Source organism: Argopecten irradians, chromosome 6 (assembly GCF_041381155.1).
Source record: "Argopecten irradians isolate NY chromosome 6, Ai_NY, whole genome shotgun sequence".
Classification (NCBI taxonomy): domain Eukaryota; kingdom Metazoa; phylum Mollusca; class Bivalvia; order Pectinida; family Pectinidae; genus Argopecten; species Argopecten irradians.
Genome location: NC_091139.1, coordinates 33270544 through 33294004, shown reverse-complemented (window position 1 = coordinate 33294004; position 23461 = coordinate 33270544). Strand labels below are relative to the sequence as shown.

Genomic DNA, 23461 nt, shown 5'->3' with positions numbered 1-23461 from the left:
TTTATTTAATATAAAAATACATTTTTTTAAATCGTAAGATATATATACAATTGATCCTAAAATTAATTTTCAATATAAAATGACTTTTTATTTTCGGAAATTTACGAAACTAAGGATAGTGTCATTTCGGCCACATCACACACATCCGTTAAAACACACACGAAGGCAACATGGGTCCAGCTAACATAAAACTAAATCCTGTTGGGGCGGCGATGTTTCTTGCTGTAGCATTATGTTTAATTATATATGCGTTTGGTGTTCCCAATTGGTTCAATAGAGAGCCTAGCGTAAGTATGAAAGAACTCCTTTCAGCGAGCATCGAACTGGCACGACGTGGAGGAATAAAAGTCAAAGATATACGACTGCAAAACGCTTTAGAAGAAAAGGAGAAAGGGAAAACAGCGGAAGGGGCCAAAGAAATGTTAACAAGAGGAGATATGGAATCGAATAGAGCCATTGTGTATGGGATGTCTAAGGCATTTACTGGTGTTCAGGTATAACTGATTGATAATTAACTGATATTGCCCCAAGTGTCCAGATTTAAACCAAAGTTGAATACGTAGTCCCTCATATAATCCACTATTGTAGGCTCCTACTATGTGTTAGTTGCAAGTAAAGATACAGTCACTTTCTAGCTTTAATTCCGGTAGAAGGAATTTCAAAATTACCTTTAGCTTATGATCTGAGTCAACAATAATTGGAGAGGAGAAAATGTAGTGGCATACTGTAGCTACTGTTGTAGCGGTAAAGATATCACCTTCTGACTTATCGAGCCTATTTATGCGCAATGTGAATCATGCCTCTATTGTTAGAGGTTAGACACGACGTAATGATCAAAAGTGTCTTGTTGTGCTATACCTCTAACATTGTTGGAGTATATATCTACTGACTGAGCTACCTGGTCACCGATGATCGACCCAGTCCAATATCGCTACTAGCTACCTGCTACACTTGTATAGGTCTGTGGGCAGTGGCATAGTGCCCGTGCATGCTTGCATGCTTGAGCATGCAAAAAATAATCTGACTAAACATTTTTGTTCAATCAGTCAAGAAAAATACCCGCAACATTTGCATTCACGTAACGCTGTAGAATATAAATGACGTATAAATACATGTGATATGACCCACTGTATGCTTAACATAACTTTGTGCACATTTGAAAGACTTAGTGAAGATTGGCCATTCCAGAAATTTGATATTTCCGGTTACCAAGTTGTTAAATATGGCTATGTTTGAATCATGTCGAAGACAATATTAGACTTCTTTACCAAAATCTCTAAAGCAAATGTGGATTTTGAATAGGCAAACATACACACTTACGATTACCAAAATAAACAATATAGCATGAAATGTTAGAAATATTCTAAAAACAAATAATTATGTTACAATGATAGCAAAACATCTAAAATTGCACTTGCAATATGTTTTTGGCCTTAGAAACGAAAAAAAATGTGAATTTTTCAATTTCTGTTTATTTCCCACCCCGTTATAAAACGCGTGTTAATCCATGATTTCTGGTGTACATATGTGTTACTCACAAAATAGTTGACTTTGTTTTTTTGTGGAATATGAACAGGTTGTGGATTTAGAAAATATTTGTTTGTTTTTTTTGTTTTTGTTTTTTTTTAGAAATAGACATCTAAATATACCAGAATATGTAGAAAACTTGTCATAAATTAAATGTTTAATTTCTTTATTGGGTGTTCGTGGTCCCTTCTTTCGCAAATTCCCCATTTTGACAGTGTTCTTTGATTAGCTGTCGTAAACAAACCAACACGTGAACTAATTTTAATTTTGTTGAAAATATTCGCCATTAGTTTGTCCTCAGTACAAAATTCTATTCTAATTTTTACAGCCAAGATCCGTGTTTTTTGTTCGAGCGCTGGCCCCGATTTCCCGAAACAAACTTTAAGTCAAAAACTGACTTAAGGATGTACTCCTCTGAGAAGTCAAAATTTTCTTGTATTAAACTTTTTTTCTCATATAAATTTTTGGAAAGAGGAGTTCATACCATGAAAGAAAATGGAAGAAAAAACATATGTCCGTGTGCTCGTTTTTGAGTTATTGTCACTCAAAGATACCAAAATGACAAAATAGTGGATTTTATTGGAATTTCGCCGTTTTGACCACATACACTAGAATTTAAAGCCATAATTTCCTAATGAGGTGTTTGATATGTATGGATGTTTGTAGAATTTATTTTCCAGTAGTCTTCATTAAAGATATATCAGTTATGATTAATAAGAGTCATATTTTTTCTCAAAATAACAACATATGCTACCCCTACCCCTTAATTTTGAGCTCCAAAATGCACCATTTTCAGCCATTTTTGTCAAATTTAATACTTTATAGAAAAAGTTCTGGTATTAAACTTTTGTCAATAGTTTGCATATCAATAGGAAAAGGGTTGTTCTTTCTAAATCAGGCAGAAAAATGGGGGGTCCGTGTGCTTACTTTTTTGCCCCATTTAAATATATGTTATTTTTTAATATTTTTGACTAAAAAATAAAAGTGCTCAAATTACCATTAAATGTTAAAATAAAGTGACAAAAGTGTATCATTTCACACATTAATGTTCAATATTTTAATTAACATGAACACAGTGAAGATTTACAGCAAAAATTAACTCGTTACAACTGAAAATGCTGACGCGGTGATGATTTAAGTAAAAACAATTTAAGTAAAAAATGGGAAAACGATGGCTCTTCTGAAAGCCAAAAAAGACACAATTTCAAAATGGCCGCCAAATGGGCCATTTCTAAAAATCGCTGTGTAAAAAAATCTACTAAAAATAGAAATGTAATTTTTTGACAAAATTTGCTACAGACCACATGCTACAGATATTGATAAATCATATTTGAAAATCTCATAACGTTTATGATCTATGTCGAAACGAGACTTTAACGGGACTGAAACCACAGAAGAATACATCCTTAAGTCACAAATTTTCATTTGAGTTACACAAGAAAAAAAAAGTTTCGACTTAAGTACGGTATACACTTTTGTTGCGAGAAATCGGGGCCAGGTCAGGGGAGTCTAGTATAGTACGATTATATAGTGTAGACAAAATAAAATCACCACTGTTCTAATTTTGTGAATTATTTTTGCATGGTTATCGCCTATAAATATCGTGACCTCCATTTAACCATTCGTAGATACTTTAATAGTTACCATAGAGGTAAAATAGCTACTACATTGTAACAATTTCCCTTCAGCTTCTGAGGGGCTTTGCCCCCCATACCCCCTACTGGGGCTTCGCCCCTGGACCCTGAGCAGGAGGCTGTCGCCCCCTGCACCCCGAAGCATGCAGGTCTTTCAATACCTAGCTACGCCCCTGGTGAGGTTGTGGATTCAATTGATATCCTGGCTGATAACATGTACACCACATAACTTACAACTTAGCTAAATGCTACTAATCTTAATTTTCTGACAATCTTAATATAATGTGCTCTATAGACATACATGTTGCAGTTATGCCAATATTAACATATTATCATAACTAGCTAGATAACCTTTTCAGATTACCTACACTGTATGTGAGCATGTTTAGTCTGGGCCCAGTAGGGTTGATCATCAGTGACCTGGTACATGTACGTAGCTGATCAATAGGTAGATCTAGAGCATCCAGTTAGTATTCAGGAGTCCTGGTTTCGAATCTCAGTCTGATCAATCTCTACATTCTTTCTCCTTCGGCCAGTCAGTCTCTTGTTCAAACTTGGTGACTAATATTAAAATTACCCATGGTGGTGGTTAGATATAAGGGTCTTGTATATGTGTTTGATGGCAAAATTAAAAAAAAAATGTTGGAGCTTAACTGAGGGAGGATTGTAGCAGTATATAGGTATAGGTAGCTCAATCAGTAAAGCTACTGACACAGCTAGCATTCTGAGGTCACAGGTTCTAATTCTGGTCTGGTTGCTACATTTTCTCCTCTCCTGATACATATACATGTCAGTGTATGTCAATATAACTAATTTGATAATTACTATTACAATAAATTACGATAACAAAATACTAGCTAGTGGCTATTATATACAGTAGATTATTCCTTGAAAGAGTTACTGTAAAACAATTTTGATATGTCCAATCTCAGACCTTATACTGATAATGATGTATTTTGATTTATATACAGCAGATTTATTATATATCTGTTTAGCCTTTAGAGACATTCGATGATCATGTTTAATTATTTGTATACATTGTACATGTATATGGTCATGACTATAAGATTATCTGATACATGTGCACAAGAAAAACAATTTGCCATTGGGCTTGTATACCCTGAGGAACTGCATGAACGTTTGGACAATGGAGTTCACAAGCACAATACAGTATTTACATAGCTGGAAGTTCATCGCAATTTTAAAAGCATAAATATTGACTTATTAATTAATGTTTCTAAAACATTCAAATAGGGCCTATGGCAGTTACATTGACCAGCATGTGTGCACCTGTATGTATTAATTATAATTATATTAGTTATAGTAATTATTTATCATCGTCAGACGCGTGCACCCATGTAACAAGTCACCACTCTATCATTTGTACAATACAATAGAGTGGCGACTCATGGGTTTACGACAGTGTGGTTATATAAATAAGAATAGAGGAATATCCGAGCAACTGTTATCTAATTATGTATATTAGAAATAAAAGTGAAACTATGTTCATGTATGCTAGGATCTAGATTGCACATTGTAATGGTACTTCAGGGCTTTTTCTAAGGTCTGTCAGGGGCCAATATTCGGCCCCATTCCCAATGAGATTTAGGTTAGAAGGTGCAGACACAAAACAGCAACCAGGCATGAAAATTGGATTATGAATGGCAATCACCAATTAATTAACACGTACCTTATAAGCACATTATCCGAAGTCCTGTCAGTAGGTATTTTTGGCACAAGGCCCACTAATACATCTCCTTATATATATACATATTCTCATGTACATACAATGTATGTATTTTTGTTAATTAATTTCCTGACGAATTAATGTGTTTCATTTTACATTTCAGATAATATCAGAAGAAACTGATTTGAAGCCTGTCAATTTTAAAATAATTGAAGATGTGAGCAAAAAACTTGAAGAAGTTGAAAATATTATTAAAGGCGATGAGATGGTGCCTAGGAAAGACATTGCAGTGTGGGTAGATCCATTAGATGCCACACAGGAATATACAGGTAAAATGATCTGTTCATATCGTCACATACATGTGTATGCAAGTGCTACCTTTTTCTGCATTACCAGACAGTCAAACCGGTCTTATTAAGACCATTCGAGGGAAGTATAAAAGTTGTCTTCATAGCCAATAATTGTTGAACTTAGGCATTGAATTTGGACCTACAGTAATAGATCCATCCTTTATACTCCATGGGTTACTATCACTGTCACTATATCCACCCCTTGAAAATGCCATAGGAAAACTGAAGGCAATACTGGAGAAAAAAACTGACCAATCAAAGGCTAGCAGAAAGTTCCTTTGAAGATTTACAGAGAGTGACACTCAATATCAAAGCTATTCAATTCTTTTGATGTACATTTTCATGTACAGACAAATAAACAAAAGACCAAAGTACCTGCTCATCTGTTGTTGTAGACAGAGCCTTCAGGTTTTTTCCTGTGATATAGGGGTGAATATTAAGTCAGTGATACATTGTAGTATAAACCCCTGGGGTATCGAGGGACGAGGATGCAATGGAAAGTGACTTCCAGTCTCTTTGTATCTTATCTCTTCTTGAATTGAAGTCTTACTTCTGTAGTAACTTGTGAGGTCATAAGTTTTAAAAAAAGAAACTTAAGGAAATATGTTATATCGTATATATATATATATTTAATGTCATTAACATATCAATAATAAAACATACCATAGCACAGTGAACTTTATTGATGATAGGAACAAGCCTTTATATAAATATTTCACTTTACTTCTTTTTCTATAGTGTTTTATTGTACTTTTGGACTTAATTTGTGTCTTAATTAGATTTTATAAGATTAATTCAGGGGGTCGCTAAGGCAGGTTTGTAATGTGAAACTTACATCTTTTATATTTCAGAAAACTTACAAGAGTATGTCACAGTAATGATATGTGTAGCAGTGAAAGGCTCACCAAAGATTGGAGTCATATACAAACCTTTCCTAGACCAAACAGGTAAACCTCAATAGAAATTCTTATACTGAACAAAAATTAATTTTGAGTATCTCTCTCTGAGAAGATATAGCTATGAAACTTATAATACAAATATACAAAACTGATACAAACTGGATAGTTTAGATACCGTATTGAAAATCAAATAATGATGAAAGGTAATATTTTTTCTTTTAAAATCATTATTTTTGATGACATATTAAAATAAATTGTAATAGTTTGAATCATGTACTCACACATGTAATACAACTGTACAATCTGATATTTTCCTGATTTGGTACGGCATAGTACTATTTGGTTGTAAAAATATATTCTGCTTAAAAAGAAAAGGAAAAATAAATATTGCTTTAACCATTTCAACTATGTAATCTTTTAGTTTTCAATTTCATGGTATACATCATTGACATGTATCAATAGCATCTTTATTGGTTTTGTTTCAGCATGGGCCTGGGTTGGTTATGGCCATTCAGAAAACCTTGGAAACTCTAAGAATGCACAGGACAGTAAAGTGAAGGCTCCTAAAAAAATAATAGTGTCTCGCTCACACAGTGGACCAGTGGAGAAAATTGCTAAAAAGGCCTACGGCAATGATACTCAAATAGTACCAGCTGGCGGTGCAGGTAAGCACTCCAACGCTCAGATAAAACTGTTAACAGAATAGTTTAAATTTTCAATCAATGTTCATTTATAAGCATGCATGTATTGGAAATTTGTCATTCTCAAACTGATACCCTTATTGCAAGTTACAAATGCTAGATTTTAAACTACTTGCTTGTTGATTATATATGAATTGTATCCACTTAAAAATATTGATCTGTATTTATCATCAATCTTCTCGTCTCCCACCCCAATTTCATATTCAGATTAGACATTTATACTTTACAGGTTTATTATATATATTTCCGGTGTGACCAACTTGATTGAAATACAGATCCTTATTACCACTCCGTTCAATAGAGGATCTGAAATTATCCCGTTAAGGGTCATGTTCGGATGACTTTTATACCTCGTGTAATTCAGATCAAATGCATATTCTGCTCATTACTATATTAATTGACAACACCATTTGCTCCAACATAAATATACGATTAGCTTTGTTGTGCTCTTTGGGTGAGATGACTACGTACACGGAAATAATTCTTCACATATTTTCAAACTAATTTGTCCCCTGAAATTCACTGTCAAAATTTTGCCAGCAGCAATTTGATTGGCCATTTCCAAAGGTCACCTGGACATGACCCCTAATGGGATATTCTCAGATCCTCTTATCCAACGTAGTGATAATATGGATCTGTATTTTAATCAGATTGCGGTGTGACATAAGAATAATTTTCTCTGTCATAAGAAAATGTGCTTTTATTGCTATATTATTTTGTCTAAGCATATTACATATAGTTGTCTGCCCTTGCAGGTATAAGTATCAATTGTGACATCGTTATCTTGTGAGCAAAACTTGTATTGTTTTCTCTGACAAAAAAAAGACCTACTAAGCTTGTACCAGTAAGGGGAGATAAATCTGTAATATGCAAATACAGAACTTTTGCTTTTCACTGTCAAAACATGTTGTTTTGATTATTCACAGGATACAAGACATTAGAAGTGATCAAAGGCAAGGCTGATGCATATGTACATATAACGCTTATCAAGAAATGGGATATTTGTGCTGGCAATGCTGTTTTGTCCGCTTTAAATGGAAAAATGACCACTCTCGAAGGAGATACTATTGATTACAAGGCTGGAGGTGATGTAAAAAATCACGATGGACTTTTAGTTACAGCAGCGGGTAATGATCATTATGAATACCTTAGTAAATTATCAAAGGTTGCTGAAGAGGCTAAAAAGTCTGTCAGTTCTAAACATTAACAAATTACATGGTTTTATTTTTTATTATTTTTTGGAGGCTAATTGGCTTAGAGGGTAACTGCGATTAGGTGTTTTATATATATAATTACGGATCTCATCATGTTTTAATTAGTGGTGTACATAATCATGATATGTATCATTATATTTTGTATAAAATTTTCATTATATATACGAATATATTTCATTTTCAATACCCACATGTTTTATATCTAATATTGGTAATTGTCTCTTTTCACTTTTATGATATAATTGGATTTTTTTTCTTCTGAAAAATCAATTATTTCCTTGGTTTAGTTCTAAGGTTAGTAGATACAGGGGCAGAAAATTAAAGTACTAGTATTGAATATGGCAACATACAGAAATCTGGAAAAGTAAATCTACATGTATACATGTAAGTAAAGAAAATTTACATTAAGTATTTAAGTTGTACATTTGAAAACAATTCGAATGACACTTAAAATGTTGCATTTCTTTGATACAAAATGAAACATAATTTATAATTAAGCCTAATCACATGCATGATTTTCTGCTTTGTCCATTTTATTCTATATGTGTGTGACCTCCTCGTAGGTGTTTAGCTATTTTCAAAGATATACATGTATGTAACAATAATTTATACTATGCATATGATAGTCTTACTGACTCATTTGTTTCAAGTGTTTTTGCATAAAAAATTGTTTTGGGCCTTAAGGCTTTAGGATACATTTAGTTATTAGTGCCAGCATCAATGTTTCAAAATATCATTATTTTTACATTTTTATGTATGAATATTGGGAAAAATTAGGGTGTTCATGTGTAGATTTTAGTTTTACCCTGCCAGCAAATGAAAAATTAATGATGAAAAATACTTATTACTTTTATTTTTATTTTTGTTTTTATTCATAATTTAGGAACGTTAATATTTGTATTCTGTATATTTTCCTACAGGACTGTTTATGATGCTCTCTGATAGTGTCTCTCTAAATGATTGGCTCAATAATCAATACCAGCCCTGCTTTCAAGGTGCTTGTACATGTAAAGCTGCATTGCGATGCAAACTCAATTCTATCTTTGCATGTTACAGAATTATCTCCCTTGTGGGAAGATATTGATATTGATGTTATTATTTTATGTTGATGAAAAATTGTGTCATATGTACCTTTCCTCTAAAAAAAAAATTGAAAATTGTACTCGTAAACAATCTATAGCTACCCATAAGGTTAACTCTTTAATAATATAGGCATAGACTGAATAGTCCAAGTAAATTCATTTTTCAAAACATAACATCTTTTTTCATTAAGGATCATGTAATTTTTGTTATTGTTTGTTTATAATAGCATTGGAAACCTATTTGTTCACAAATCTGGTATTAAAATTTTACTAGTTGAAGTTGTGTAATTATTTTACATTGCCAGTACAAAGATTTTTTTTGTTTAAAAACTTTGAAACAATATTGTATTTCCGGTGACTGTATTCATCATTATATTTTTTAGTTACTGCATGTTTTTCACATAGGATTTTGTATATTACAATCCTGTAGATTTATAATGTTGAGAAATGTGATGATACATTAAGTTTGCATACATAACAGTAGCATTCCTTCCTTATTCAATCCACTGATGTCTATATAATCCAGATAGTGCTCTTTGGTATACAGACACTTTATGGTCCTCTGTCACTATAAAGATTCAGATGGAACCGAAGAGAGTAAATAATTTAAGAGATCAGAATAGTAAATCAACAAAGGGAAGTAACTCAGATTGGTTTTGGAGTCAAGAGAGCCAGTTGTATATTACAGAATTATCTGCCCTTGCAGGTTGGTATTGATTGTAATGTTAATTTTGAGCAAAACTTTGCATAACTCTACAATATACGCAAAGACAGGATCAATATTTCAGTTTGATTGGTCTGATAATTTAATAGAATTCTTCTTTTTGCATCTGGTCTGTGATTTCTTCATAATGTGGTGTTTTGTATGGCAGGAAGGATAATATAGCTTAAATCTCTCATTTTAATGGTGCATAAATTAACTGGTTTTTTTTATTAAGTTTTTCTTTATGATGTAAAATAATATCAGTTATGCCAGAAAGTTTTTCTGCTTCAAAAGTAAGAGAAGGAAAATCTGAAAATCAACAAAATTGAGGTAATCCTTTTAGGAAAAATTTTGCCGGAAACATTGATCCTATATATACATGTTTATTTTCATATAGATAAAGATATTATAGTATCACTCATGGATATTATTACAAAGAAATATTTTGACTGATCAACAACTTGTACATATACTGTATGTTTGTATATATTATGTTAATATTATGTTATGACTGTAAACAGATATGGTAGATGTACATGGTGACATTTGGTATAGAAACATTCATAGTCTTCCACAAGGTGTAAACATATGACATGTACATTTATATGTACAACTTTACTTCATCATACTGTAGTGTGGTATTGGTACTTTATAATTGTATTTGTCCTTACATGTGATTCACTGTAATCTTAAATAGTATCCAGGGTGAGGTATATAAATGTGTGTCTGTTAAAAATGTGTGAAACTGTCAATTGTAGATTAGGAATATGTAATTGCATCACAATTTTGAGGAAAATTGAAACCAAGTGTAGCAGTTTAAATCTGGCACAGGATTATACAATAATATACAGAGGATTAAATATTTATCATGTCTGTTGATCCCATTAATTTATTTTTGGTGATTACTTAATTGAAACTTCAATGCTTCTGACATGAAGATTGAAGACTAATATTTAACTGAGTGCCTTATAGTTCAGATCCCAATAAAACCAATAAAAAATATTTTTTCAGAAAAAAAATCCAGATCATCAATAAATAAGAAAATGTATTGCAGTAAGTAATTTGAAAATTATGATAATACACAGATTCACAATAAATTAAAAATAAATTATAAACTTCTCTCCTATAGTTTCGGCAATCAGATTATGATGTGTTTCTTGTTGTTGACTTAATATATCCATGTATTGTTAATTAATTTACGTAACTATAATGTCCATGGCGTATGTTGGCTACTTGATAGAATATTTGGAATTTAAAATTGTCAATATGAAGGCTCGATATGCTGATAATTCAGTAATTTAATTGTGACCTAATAATACTGTTAATTCATTGATTTGATTCAATTATGCTTAAAGTGTTGATCTAATACTATTGAATCACCGGTATTGCTATCTTCCATTTATGTTGATTTATAATAGGGATATTCGAATTATTATGTGACAATATATATACTTTTAAGTCCAAATATTGTCGATTCAGTATTATATATAATGTAATGTCCAAATGATGTAAATATATTAATGTGAATGTTCTGTCCCAAATCTCTCTATATAGCTACATATAGCTAGCTGTTATGGTGATGTACTCATACATTTATACTGTTATAAAATGTTATCATATACATTTGTATACTCCATGAGTATAGACAATATTTATACTGTATATCAGTACACGATGGTGTCACTGGTTGGGACTTTTTTCGTTGGAATTTAGTTTGGTGTTGTTTCTGTGTCTATATAATGTTGATACTGAGAGGCAGAGTGCCAGAGTGATATACTCTATGTACCTGTATTAAAATGAGAAATCCATGATAGCTGCATCTAAACCAACATTTTCTTATTTACTGTTTGTTTCACTTGTTTCATATTTCTTGTTTAATTTCATTAGCTGAATATGTTTTGTAACTTAAGTTTGTTGAGTTGTATGTTGTTCTGGATGACAAATTTAGAGCATACTAAAATAAAATGATAATGTTTCCTTATTTGTATGAATCTTGGAGTAAGTTTATATACACAAGTCATTGTCTTTCTCTGATTAACATAGGGAAGGTTTAAGTGAGATTCAGATGGAGTTATTAATCTAATCCAATGTTTATTAGATTGATAAGTAAATCACATTTTTAAAGAACACTAAAAAAATAATTTTGTCAATTTCAATCAAAGATTGAAGTATTTTGTACATTCACTTACAAATAATCTTGATGCATTAAATCGTTGACACCCTGGCACACATTTGAAGTATTCAAATTCCAATGCTGGAATATTTCATTTATGAATTTGCAGGGGTGAATGAGTTAATTTATCAGGTGGAAATAAGCTTACAGGTATTGACATATCCAATTTTTATATTGATACAAGTCTATAGTCTTGTGATTAGCTCACTTTTGTAGCCAACTTATATTAAAACACATTTATCAAAAAGTAATGTTTGTAACTGAAATAACATGTGGCATTTGTTCTACTGTATCAACAAGAGAGCAACTCATAATGTGTTCGTGTTTATTTCAATATCTGGATTATTGTCTTTGGGTATTCTGAACGAGCTTCAACTTCAGGAAAAATCTACATCTATGTCCCATTAATCATCGCACTGAACAAAGTTTGATACTTTGAATCTCCTGAATTTTCTGTGTATCCAGCATATACTTATATGTCATGTGTTACAGCGGCTAATCTAGACATTTAGACTTTCAAGTCTGTTTCTTTTAACTTAATTAATTGGTTGTCAAATCGCTTTCATCTGGTTTTAAAACTTGTATTTTAAATAAAGCCTAATGAACAAATATGTGGTATTTAAAGATGCTCCACCGCTGACAAATAGTATTTTTTCACTATCACCAACAGGAGCAGATGATTTTGTATTTTTCTTCAGTAACAAAAGTTACTTACTTTACACCATTACCATCATTGAAAAGTTTAAGCTTCTAATTTTACTCCAAACTTAAAGATATGAAAGATAATTAATTGCATCCCGAAAAAAATCCGTGTCACTATATCCTATATGGAATGAAGTACTGATTGCGCATGCACCAAAGTCAAAATAAATTATTTCATATTATTTTTTGTTTTAATTAGACATATATATACACGATTAAACACCAATTATTGTTCAAATGATGAATATCATTTATGCTCTGTCGGCGGTGGAGCATCTTTAAATTACTCTGAGTCAGTCCAGTGCAATCGGCTACAATTTCAGTATGATTGGGGGTTAGTTTCTGTTTTAGGTACGCTTATTTGATTTCAAAATATCTTGAACAAAGATGTTATTTTGATACTGAAATATACCTTATTTAGTACTGACCTAGGAAGTTATCAATGACATCCAGTTTTGTTTCCAGTAATCACAATGTATTTTCAGTACCTAAATATAACATTATTGACGATGATCAATTAGGGGATATATCATTTAACTTGGCTACTTCTGGTTTATAATGCATTGAAAAACTATCTTTATAAATTATGACAATTGACAATAATAAAAACCTGGCCGAAAATTGACAATAGGTGATTATAGAAGAAATCCAATGTCATTCTGATCAATCGGACTTATTTCCCTTTGTTTCACTTTTGAAACAAATAAAGGGAAGTAAGTATATTATTCTTATAGAGCAGAATGTCCAATGCCAGCTCTATGACCTTATATCGCAGGCGCCTGCTTCTGGTTTTGGACAAAATATGATAGCTTACGCCTACTATATGTTCATATGGTAGGGGTGAGCTAATTTATTTTTTCCAGAAGCAGACGCCTGTGGTTCTATTAAAGCATCATAAAGACACGGTACAGCTACATATAGTCCGCTAAACCTGCTAATATCATTAGTTTCTTTTTAAAAACCTCAAAAAAACGGACAAGCTCATACACGTTGTATGTTCATTGTTATAAAACGATACTAACTCGCATATCTAAATTTAATACATAATGTCTCGTCAGAGTATTAAATTTACTTAAATGTTATGTTTCATGTTAATTGTAATTGGTGCTTGTTTATTGTGATCTATTGTACATCATCATGTGTATGGGTTAATGTCAATAGTGGTCATTTAAAATGACCACGATTCATGTGGTCGGTTATATAGATCGTGGTCAGTAAATATCAATATGTCATTCACTTGATAATAAATATATTCAATATGAACAAAAATGTGTTGTTTTATTGATTGAGTTATTTTTTCGATGATACGTACAACAGCAAGCACTAAGCATAAAACTTGGAAATAAAGTGAGAGCTACTGTATATGGGTTTAACCTATTTAGACCCACCCTAAAACATCTAGTGTTGTAAGAATTGTAGAAATGTATGCAATATGTTCTCATTCTCGAGCCCCTGTGAGAGGTACAAGTTGGGGGCAAACTTAACTTGGTATCTAGTGCACTTTGTAGTGCACATGTAGTGAACTACATAGTCCACTAGACTTAACATTGTAGTGCACTAGAGTGCACAACGATGTGAACTCTAGTGCACTACAATGTGAACTCTAGTGCACTACAGTGTTAACTCTAGTGCACTACAGTGTTAATTCTAGTGCACTACGTAGTGCACTTCAGTTTTACAGTGCTATGACACACACATGTTCCAGTATAACCTTACAAATAGAAGTATATTCAAATTTGTGGTATAACTTAATGCATTTTGAAATAAATAAATTAATAAATTTTCCGGATAATTTATGGATCCTTACAATTACTAACAATTGTAATAAGGGGGATGAAAGTAATCCAAACAGTGTGCATGGACAATTAAACTTGTCAATTTTTCATAGTGTCATTCTTAAATAGCAACAGCACTAATGTAATGATTATAGCCATATACATAGGCACTTTATTGAAAGTGAAATAACTGGTATTTTTAGATGCAGTGTACATGTACATGAAGCTACATTTATTCTAGCTAGATTACCGGTATAGGTTAACCAGAAACTTATATAGTACATTATCTTATCTAGTTCATAATTAATAAACCCCCTCTCCCTCGATCTCCTCAAAAAAGATATATAAAATAAAAACAAAATATATAACAATGTAGCTGTATTAATACTATACACATGCAGCAACACACAATAATGTACCTGTACATATTTTTTGCAGAACGAATATTCATACCATGTCTAACTAACCAAGGTTTTGACAACGACCATCTGTGCGAAGTGCTATCCGTCCGCCGTACTGTAAAAGCTACGTTATCACAGTCAATGGTATTACATTATTATGTACTATAGTAAATGAAGCTACACATTTTCGATATTTTCAGATTAGCCACCGTACACGTGGTCTAATGATGAACAGAGAATGCCAGGTACCTTCTAATTCTACACTATCATAAGTACATATTTTTTAATATTATGTCGGTGTGTTTTGGGAGGATGCAGTATATTCGTGTATTCCGTGTCTGGAAATAGTGGATCTCTTGTTCCTTTTTAGTGCTTCATGGACTTAGTGGTGGTCTTATTTTATGGCGATTGCCACTCTAGAAACATTGTATCATAACAGATATACAATGAACTATCCCAATGGAATATTAAGACTCTTCCATACTCGCATATGATGTCAAAATGTTTGAAAACCCGAGGCTTGCCGAGTATTATTCTCTCATACGTCAACTTTTGATTAATTATACAAGTATGAAAGCCTGCCATTTTGAGTAATGAGTTCAAAGAAAACCACCGCTGTAAATTAAATATCCATATATGAAAATTACGTGATATTTTTAGCGCAAATCACGTTGTTTGTGTTCTTTATAGAAAAACCAGCATTTTAAAACAAGAGGCCCAAGGGCCTTAACGGTCATCTGATTACCTTGGCAGTAATCATATAGAAAATTAATTAGATATCGTGTAATGGTAGCCATCTTCGATTTGGGATCAACCGGAGATGTAACAACACTTTGTCAGGACCATGTCAGGATCATTTCATGCAAGTTTCAGCCAAATCGCACCGGTAGATCTTGAGAAGAAGTTCAAAATGTGTTACTCAAGATGGCGGCTGTGGCGGCCATCTTGGATTTTAGATCAACCCGAAAAATAACAACACTTTCTCGGGACCATGTCAGGATCATTTCATGCAAGTTTCAGCCAAATCGTACCGGTAGAACTTGAGAAGAAGTTCAAAATGTGTTTTCAAGATGGCGGCTGTGGCGGCCATCTTGGATTTCGGATCGACCCGAAAAATAACAACACTTTGTCGGGACCATGTCAGGATCATTTCATGCAAGTTTCAGCCAAATGGCACCGGTAGAACTTGAGAAGAAGTTCAAAATGTGTTTTCAAGATGGCGGCTGTGGCGGCCATCTTGGATTTCGGATCGACTCGAAAAATAACAACACTTTGTCGGGACCATGTCAGGATCATTTCATGCAAGTTTCAGCCAAATCGCACCGTTAGAACTTGAAAAGAAGTTCAAAATGTGTTTTCAAGATGGCGGCTGTGGCGGCTATCTTGGATTTCGGACTGACTCAAAAAATAACAACACTTGGTCAGGACCATCTCAGGAAAGTTTCAGCTCAATGCCATTGTTCAAACTTGAGAAGAAGATTGAAATGTGAAAAGTTTACTGACGGCGGACAGCGCACGGCGGACGGCGCATGACGACGGACGAAGCATAATGGCTATCAAGTAAAACGTAATGTTAAAATTCACCGTGAACTCTCTCAAATTCCATACGTAGGTTCCTCTTAGGCCCTAGTTGTGCATAATGCATTTTGAGACTGATCGGTCAACAAGATGGCCGACAGCCTGCCATCTTGGATTTAGATGATTAAAGTTTGTTAACGCTGTTTCTCAGAAAGTACTGAAGGGATCCTTTTTTAATTTCACATGTAGGTTCGTAGGACCCTAGTTATGCATATTGCATTTTGGGACCGATCGGTCAACAAGATAGTCGCCTGGCAGTCATCTTGGATTTTAATAGTCAGAGTTTGTTACCGCTATTTCTCAAAAAACACTGAAAGGATCTGTCTCAAATTTCATATGTAGGTTCCCCTAGGGCCCTAGTTGTGCATATTGCATTTTGTAACTGATCGGTCAACAAGATGGCCAACCGGCCAATCATCGTTGAAGTTTGTTAACGCTATTTCTCAGAAAGCACTGAAGCGATCTGTTTCAAATTCTATATGTAGTATGTTTGAAAAAAGTTTGAAAAGCAAGGAAAAGATCCCTCTTTCCATTGCCAGACATAGATCATTGTTTGATGGGCGCCAAGATCCCTCTGAGATCTCTTGTGTAATTTTGTTGACGCAGTGACGGCATGAGGTTGTATTCCATTCCATTCGTGTGATACAGTGTCAGCCTGCACGAATGTATTACACTAGACCAGCCAGTATTACACCCGCGAGAGAAATGTGTGTCTGGACCAATATATTCTAAACCAGGTAGTCAAATAGCATTGTAGTACATGTATTCTGATTACAAAATAACACCAAATCAATGTATCTTTCTCTTTATTATATTCTCTCAAAGCCAATATTAAATAACCTTGAACCAGATATACATGTATAAATATATATTGCACTATTACGAGTGTTATTTAAGCAACATAATAAACAAAGTTCAAAGCACGATGGTCAGGAGCACAGGAGGATTAATGGTTATTTCCTGCTTATTACGTAGTACTGGTATGGAATTCAAACGAAACATGAAGAGTTCGAGCAACGCATGTCTTTGCATGTGAATATAACATTATATAATGACAATATAAAGCTACTTCTTTTAACGTGTTATTGAAGACAGAAGCATCTGTCTTTAAAAATGAGCTCTTTTTACTTTTTGTTCATTATATATATGGTCAAGTCAATTAAGAACATATGTCACTTCATTTTTTTTTACTTTTTCGTTTATCCATATTCTGTTTTTAAAAGCATTTTTTTCTCTTCAAATATACTTTTTCGTTTATTGCTATGCTCAGTTTAGAACGAGTAAATCAATAATCAAAAAGTAAGCATGGCTCATTCTAAGAGTTATTGCTCAATGAATCTAAATAAAAACAACTGCAAAAGGTCATATTGACGATGACATATACAACATATGTACAGATTATGGTATTAATATGATCCAAAATTTTGCTAATGAAAGGGACTCTTGGCTAAACAACATCTGGCATTTCATTCCATACAGCATTGATATTTTTCTCCAGTGAGGATTTCGGACTGTTGATTTTATTAATAGAACTGTTGAACACTTTTGGTGGCACGGGTACTTTTACTAATGTCTTTTTCTTAGAGGATACACGTTTGAGCGTTTCCGGTGGCGCCCATTTAAACATGAACTCCGACTGCGCATCTTCCTCCTCTACTTCACTTCCGGTATCATAACAAGACGGGACGTCATCCATAGACGATTCAGTTTCTGCGTAAGATGCTCGTTCCTGCTGTGTTGTCATGGTGACCTCACTTTGTATTGCTGTAGCGGACCGTTTGCATAGTGGGGCTTCGTTAATGTCGGTTTCTAAAGGTTCGGGAACCTTTGCCAGCGACACCAAACTACCTTCAATATCACTTTCGATGGAAGTGCTAGAAGCCGTGAGAGGACTTTCAGGCGATATAGTGAAGGCTACTTTGATTCCTCTCACATACTCCTCACCGTCGGTCTCACACATATGCAAAGCCTCGGCGTAGTTATCCGATTTTCTTATCTGTGTCTCATTCAGTCCCATTCTGAATTTGAACGGGGAGTCTAATTGCAGTTCTAGCGGTATCATTGTCATTTTGTCAAGCGTGGACGCTAATACAGTTTCTTCTTCAATGACATCCAAACACTGCAACACGTTTCTATAGTTTGTTGATAAGGAGGGAAGCTCCCCAATCACATGTCTGATTTTAAAAGGAAAATCTTCTTTCTTTGATATTATATACGATATCGTCCTCAGCCCATCAGACCCCCCACTGTCGTCTGCTATTTTATAGAATTTCCCATTCTTTGAAAATGGTAGTATCATTTTATCATCCTTTTCGTCCGTGCAGATAAGGAACTGACCACCAGGAACATTGTCTGTATTCACCTTCAACACCTTTTTAAGAGTTGCTGTTCCAGCCGTTTGCGATCCTTCGAGGATTTCCCCAGCTTCCATATGCCTGCTGTCCACGGTTTGTGGATTTTTGCCTGGTTCACCACAGAGAGCGAGGTAACTAATGCTAGATGCCACGTAGAACTTGGACACAGGTCCCCCAGTTAGAGACGCCACTGTTTTGTGGATCTTTGGTCGTGCATCGTCCGTCTTCATTTCATAAAACCAGCCTGTCAACACATGAAATTAGACGCCTAAAGAAATACACAAAAGAAACTCAGGATTTCCTTCAAAGGGATTTCTTTGTTTGAATACCCGGAAAGTGTATTAAGATTTAAACATAAAATGAATACTGGAAAGATATGTAACATAATATTATGTAATGGTGCGGAAGATCGATGTAGCGTAAAGAATTGTCGGTCCCCCACTCCACAAACTCCGCCCCCTTTGTGTCGACATATGAATTTCAGGGAGTAGAAAAAATTAACAATACGATTCAAAATACTTGACTTTTAAGTGATTTGGACCTCAACATAAAAAATAATTGAATTAATGGACCTAATCTTTCGCATCTTCTGATCTATTGGTTTATTTGTTCGATATTTCAAGCTATACGTCCTAGACTTACAAAAATATTTTTATTCTAGCTTCACTGACATATCCTCGAATACAACTCGGATATTTGTTCTGTTGTTCATTTAACAAAGATTGGTTGGTTGATTAAATTAAACGTCCTATTAACAGCCAGGGTCATTTAAGGACTGCTTCCCATGTATGCGGTGTGTCTAGTGCGTACGTGTTTTTGGAGACTGCCGTATGTTCGTGTGTGAATCTTGACAGAGTTATCTCACGGAAGTATTCCACCAGAGACATAGAACAAGCACATATCACCCAGTCACATTATACTGTCATATTGCAAACCAGTCGTCCCACTCCTTTAATAAAGAGCACTACTGTCAGAAAAATGTATAGGAGTCTCATTGGTTTGATATCACTCTAATTTACATTCCAAACAAGCATGTTCTTGTATTTTCCGTTTAAATGGTAGCGATACCCATTACCATAAAACAACCAATTTCATTATCTAATTATATTTAACATTAATATCTTAAGTTCTAACACAAACGTTGTGTTGCACAAACGATCATCATAAATCAAACTATTTGCAAATGGCTGTAAACATCCTCATGATCATTTATTATTTCAGCTTTTGTTTTTTAAATTGAAGTTTCCGTCCCTAGGAACACCCAGCATTGATAAGGGCGTATCTCCTCAGATTTAGGCTTTATTATTTATTAGACTTTCCGAATTTGTTTAGCGTAGGTTGTTAAAATTCAGTAAACAAAGTTATTGGGTACGTATATTAACTTTTAAATCTGTTTAGTTGTTAATCAGAGCGGAACACAACCGTCGCTTCCTATTTTTCCCCACCAAAGTCATTTGTGAAGAAGGCATACCGAGTCTTTAACTGTGAACAGACATAACAATAACACCTGCCGCTCTCTACCCGAATCATTGTAGAGAAAACGTATCCGGACTACAGTTGATGGCACAGATTATTAACTTGGTATCATATAGCCCGGTTCCAATGTTGGTGTTTCAAACAATAGAGCAACTGCGAGTTCATACACTAGCTTTTCTTAGTTTCTTTCACAATAGGAGAATAAGTATACGCCGCTGGTATCTAAGATTTGTTTTGAGCCATTGTTTAACGAAATAACGAAAAAGTAAAGTCTTGTTGTTGCGGTATCGAATCTGTTTGCTTGACATTATAAATGTCTTACATATCTGCATCATATAAATACCTATTTGATTATGAACTTTTTTTACTTAGATTGCGAAAGGAATATTTTAATTGAAATAACATTATAAAGTTGTTTTAATTCAAACATGCGGATTGAACTACATGTAATAATAACATTGGACTATTATATACATATTAGTAAAATATATCATTTCCACAATATTCAGTTTTATTCGTAAATTAAAATGATGAAATGCAACCTAACCATGTTTACCCATATACTTATCTAGAGAGACTGAATATTATTTATTTCCTGTTCTCTTATTACAATCATCGACATCTGGCCTTTAATATGATATATTTTTGTATATACGTTTTAGTTAGAATATAGAGAATTAAATAAGATAATCTCAGATGAAAATGATAATAAAGTTATCTTAATATTACAATCCGCTACTGAATTTAACCAATAGGCTTTAACATAACCCATGTCATAACGAAATGAAATCTTAAAATTCTTATGGACATTACCAGACATCCATCTAAATGACTGTAACATGGTGTTTTGAAATAGAGGAAATATATACCAAGAGTGCAGGGTCATTTCTTTGTTATAAAAGTGTATACTTGATCGTTATATGTTTGAAAATGAATATTTTAGACTTTAAATTCCTTACCATCATAGTCCTCAGGGATGACCAGTACAGGACCAAACTCCTGTGATTGACCATTGTCTTTTTTCTGGACACATCTGACCCTTAGCTTCCTTACCCTTCGGAAGCTGTGAAGCAACAGAGGCTGCGAAAGGTCAAAGTGGAAATCGTCCCAATCCACAGGACATGACTCGTAACAACACTTGACCACACATGGTAGTTTGAACTTTGTCTGGATTCCCTTTAAGGTAAATGATTGAGTGCTCCACGTGAAGTCAGTTGTCATACGATCATGGGATTTCTTCACGACATTCACTTTCCAACGCAGCATTGCTTAAAACGTATGTCACGAAAACAGTTTATCATGACTTTCTTTGAAAGATTCCTGAAGCTTCAGTTCAAGGTTTGGTGATGGAAAGTAGCAGTTGCTTCACAAATAACGTCCACTGTTACAGTTTCGATATATATTTGATACAGCTATTTAGTCTCTTTGTGGTTCCTACGTCTCTCCAAGTATTACTTACCTGGTGACAGGTTTACATAGCTTTAATCCTGAATATTTCCTGTATGGTAATGTAAAAATGCACACAGATTCGTGTCCTAAACTCTGTCGTTGTCACTTTATAATCATATGAATACACAAACTGTTAGCGCTGAGAAAACAAAACATATCTAACAGCGACCTAAACGTTTTGGATCCCACATCTCATAATATGACACAAAGGAAAACTTGTGATGATTTTAAAGCTGAGTTATTCAAGACATGTGTAATGGCCCACAATATACATCCATACAGAACTTAATCCACATGACATGTCCTCATGGAACTGCATACAAAGTTGACGTTCAATATCACAGACAGACAATGGTCGGAGTAACACAACTGGTATCTTAAGAGTGTTTATAACATATCCTTATTCATGATTAATAAAAAATGGACGCCGGTAAGGTGATGAGTTGAATACTTGCCATACCAGTTATACGTCGTCTATCCACCATGTTTACAATATGTCAGCCAGCCCATTGGTCTCGCTCTGGTGGACACGTTTGTGAACAGGCTCCTTTTAACGTAGGTTATATGGTGTGCAAGTTGTATAGAAAACTACTTCAGACATGTGTTAATTGTCCAGCAATGAATATTTCTATAAATGGGACTAGTAGTGTATAATTTCTATACGTGATAAATAACCATTATGCCAAGTGATTGTAACACATATAATACTTCAGTGGAAATGGACAACACTTTGTTCGAGATCCAGACCGGCTACAAGAGCTTCAAACGTATGGCTTGATAAACCACATATAGCACCTGTATGCGCATTTTATTTCCTTCTATTTTTAAAGATTTTTCTTCTTATGACAGTGGCTTAGTTGATTATGTATCTTCACGTTTAAAGTGAAACACCTCTATGCCACTTCGTTACCATTAAGAAACTGATTTGGTGTGCCTTAAAATATCTGTGTACTTACAGATATTATCGAGTTTGGCTTATCGGATATTTGTCACGATTTGCACCGTAATAAATTAGTTTTATGTGTGTAAAAATACGTGATAAAATTTTCTCGAGTTAGTTTGTGTTTTTTTCTGTTTTGCGTCCTTTGGATTCTCATTAATACTTTAACCAGTTTTGTTTTTGCAAGTGCCGAAAAATCATAACATTAGCGTGATAATTTTATACATACATATGTTTTCTTCACACTTTGTTTTTTGTCAATATATTTTACTTATTTATACATTATTTGTACTTTAATGTACCGCTAATGTAAATGCTCATAACATAACATACTGAACATATCATTATGTACATTGGTTCATTTAATTTATATATGTTCTATTATTTATTTATGCATGTTTTTGTACACGTATGTAACAATACATGTATATTAATGTGTTTTCATATATAGACACAGTTTTGTATAATAACTTCATATTTCTTTTCACACAGTTAAGTTAACCCCGATGTTAACATTTATGATACAAATGTGTTTTGAAATTTGAGTCATTAAATTTTCTCAATAAATGTTTGTTAAGATTTTCAATGTAATATGATAAGTAAGGATACAGTACATAATGTGTTGATAAGTAAGGATACAGTACATAATGTGTTGATAAGTAAGGATACAGTACATAATGTGTTGATAAGTAAGGATACAGTACATAATGTGTTGATAAGTAAGGATACAGTACATAATGTGTTGATAAGTAAGGATACAGTACATAATGTGTTGATAAGTGTGTTCAAATAGTATACCAAAATGATGTGAGAATA

At 33.6% G+C, this 23461-nt stretch overlaps 2 protein-coding genes across 2 annotated transcripts; one reads left to right on the top strand and one right to left on the bottom strand.

Annotated features, from left to right (window-relative positions):
* Nucleotides 1-130: 130 nt before the first annotated feature.
* Nucleotides 131-13941, top strand: LOC138325678 (inositol monophosphatase 3-like). Its single transcript, XM_069271497.1, has 5 exons — nucleotides 131-494; nucleotides 5012-5177; nucleotides 6050-6145; nucleotides 6583-6762; nucleotides 7725-13941. Exons 1-5 carry the CDS (start codon nucleotides 171-173, stop codon nucleotides 8003-8005), a joined length of 1047 nt encoding a protein of 348 aa, XP_069127598.1. The 5' UTR covers nucleotides 131-170; the 3' UTR covers nucleotides 8006-13941.
* Nucleotides 13942-17215: 3274 nt separating this feature from the next.
* LOC138325677 (uncharacterized) lies at nucleotides 17216-22455 on the bottom strand. The gene is made up of 2 exons (XM_069271496.1): nucleotides 21216-22455; nucleotides 17216-19024 (listed from the first exon to the last, which is right to left on the bottom strand). Exons 1-2 carry the CDS (start codon nucleotides 21520-21522, stop codon nucleotides 17874-17876), a joined length of 1458 nt encoding a protein of 485 aa, XP_069127597.1. The 5' UTR covers nucleotides 21523-22455; the 3' UTR covers nucleotides 17216-17873.
* Between the last annotated feature and the right edge of the window lie 1006 nt (nucleotides 22456-23461).

Excerpts from the sequence above, each read along its gene's own strand:
- LOC138325678 (XM_069271497.1), top strand. The coding sequence starts at position 171 with ATGGGTCCAGCTAACATAAAACTAAATCCTGTTGGGGCGGCGATGTTT. Across the intron at positions 495-5,011 it reads AGGCATTTACTGGTGTTCAG|ATAATATCAGAAGAAACTGA; the intron begins GTATAACTGATT and ends TTTACATTTCAG. Across the intron at positions 6,146-6,582 it reads ACCTTTCCTAGACCAAACAG|CATGGGCCTGGGTTGGTTAT; the intron begins GTAAACCTCAAT and ends GTTTTGTTTCAG.
- LOC138325677 (XM_069271496.1), bottom strand. The coding sequence starts at position 21,522 with ATGCTGCGTTGGAAAGTGAATGTCGTGAAGAAATCCCATGATCGTATG. Across the intron at positions 19,025-21,215 it reads CATCCCTGAGGACTATGATG|GCTGGTTTTATGAAATGAAG; the intron begins GTAAGGAATTTA and ends ATGTGTTGACAG.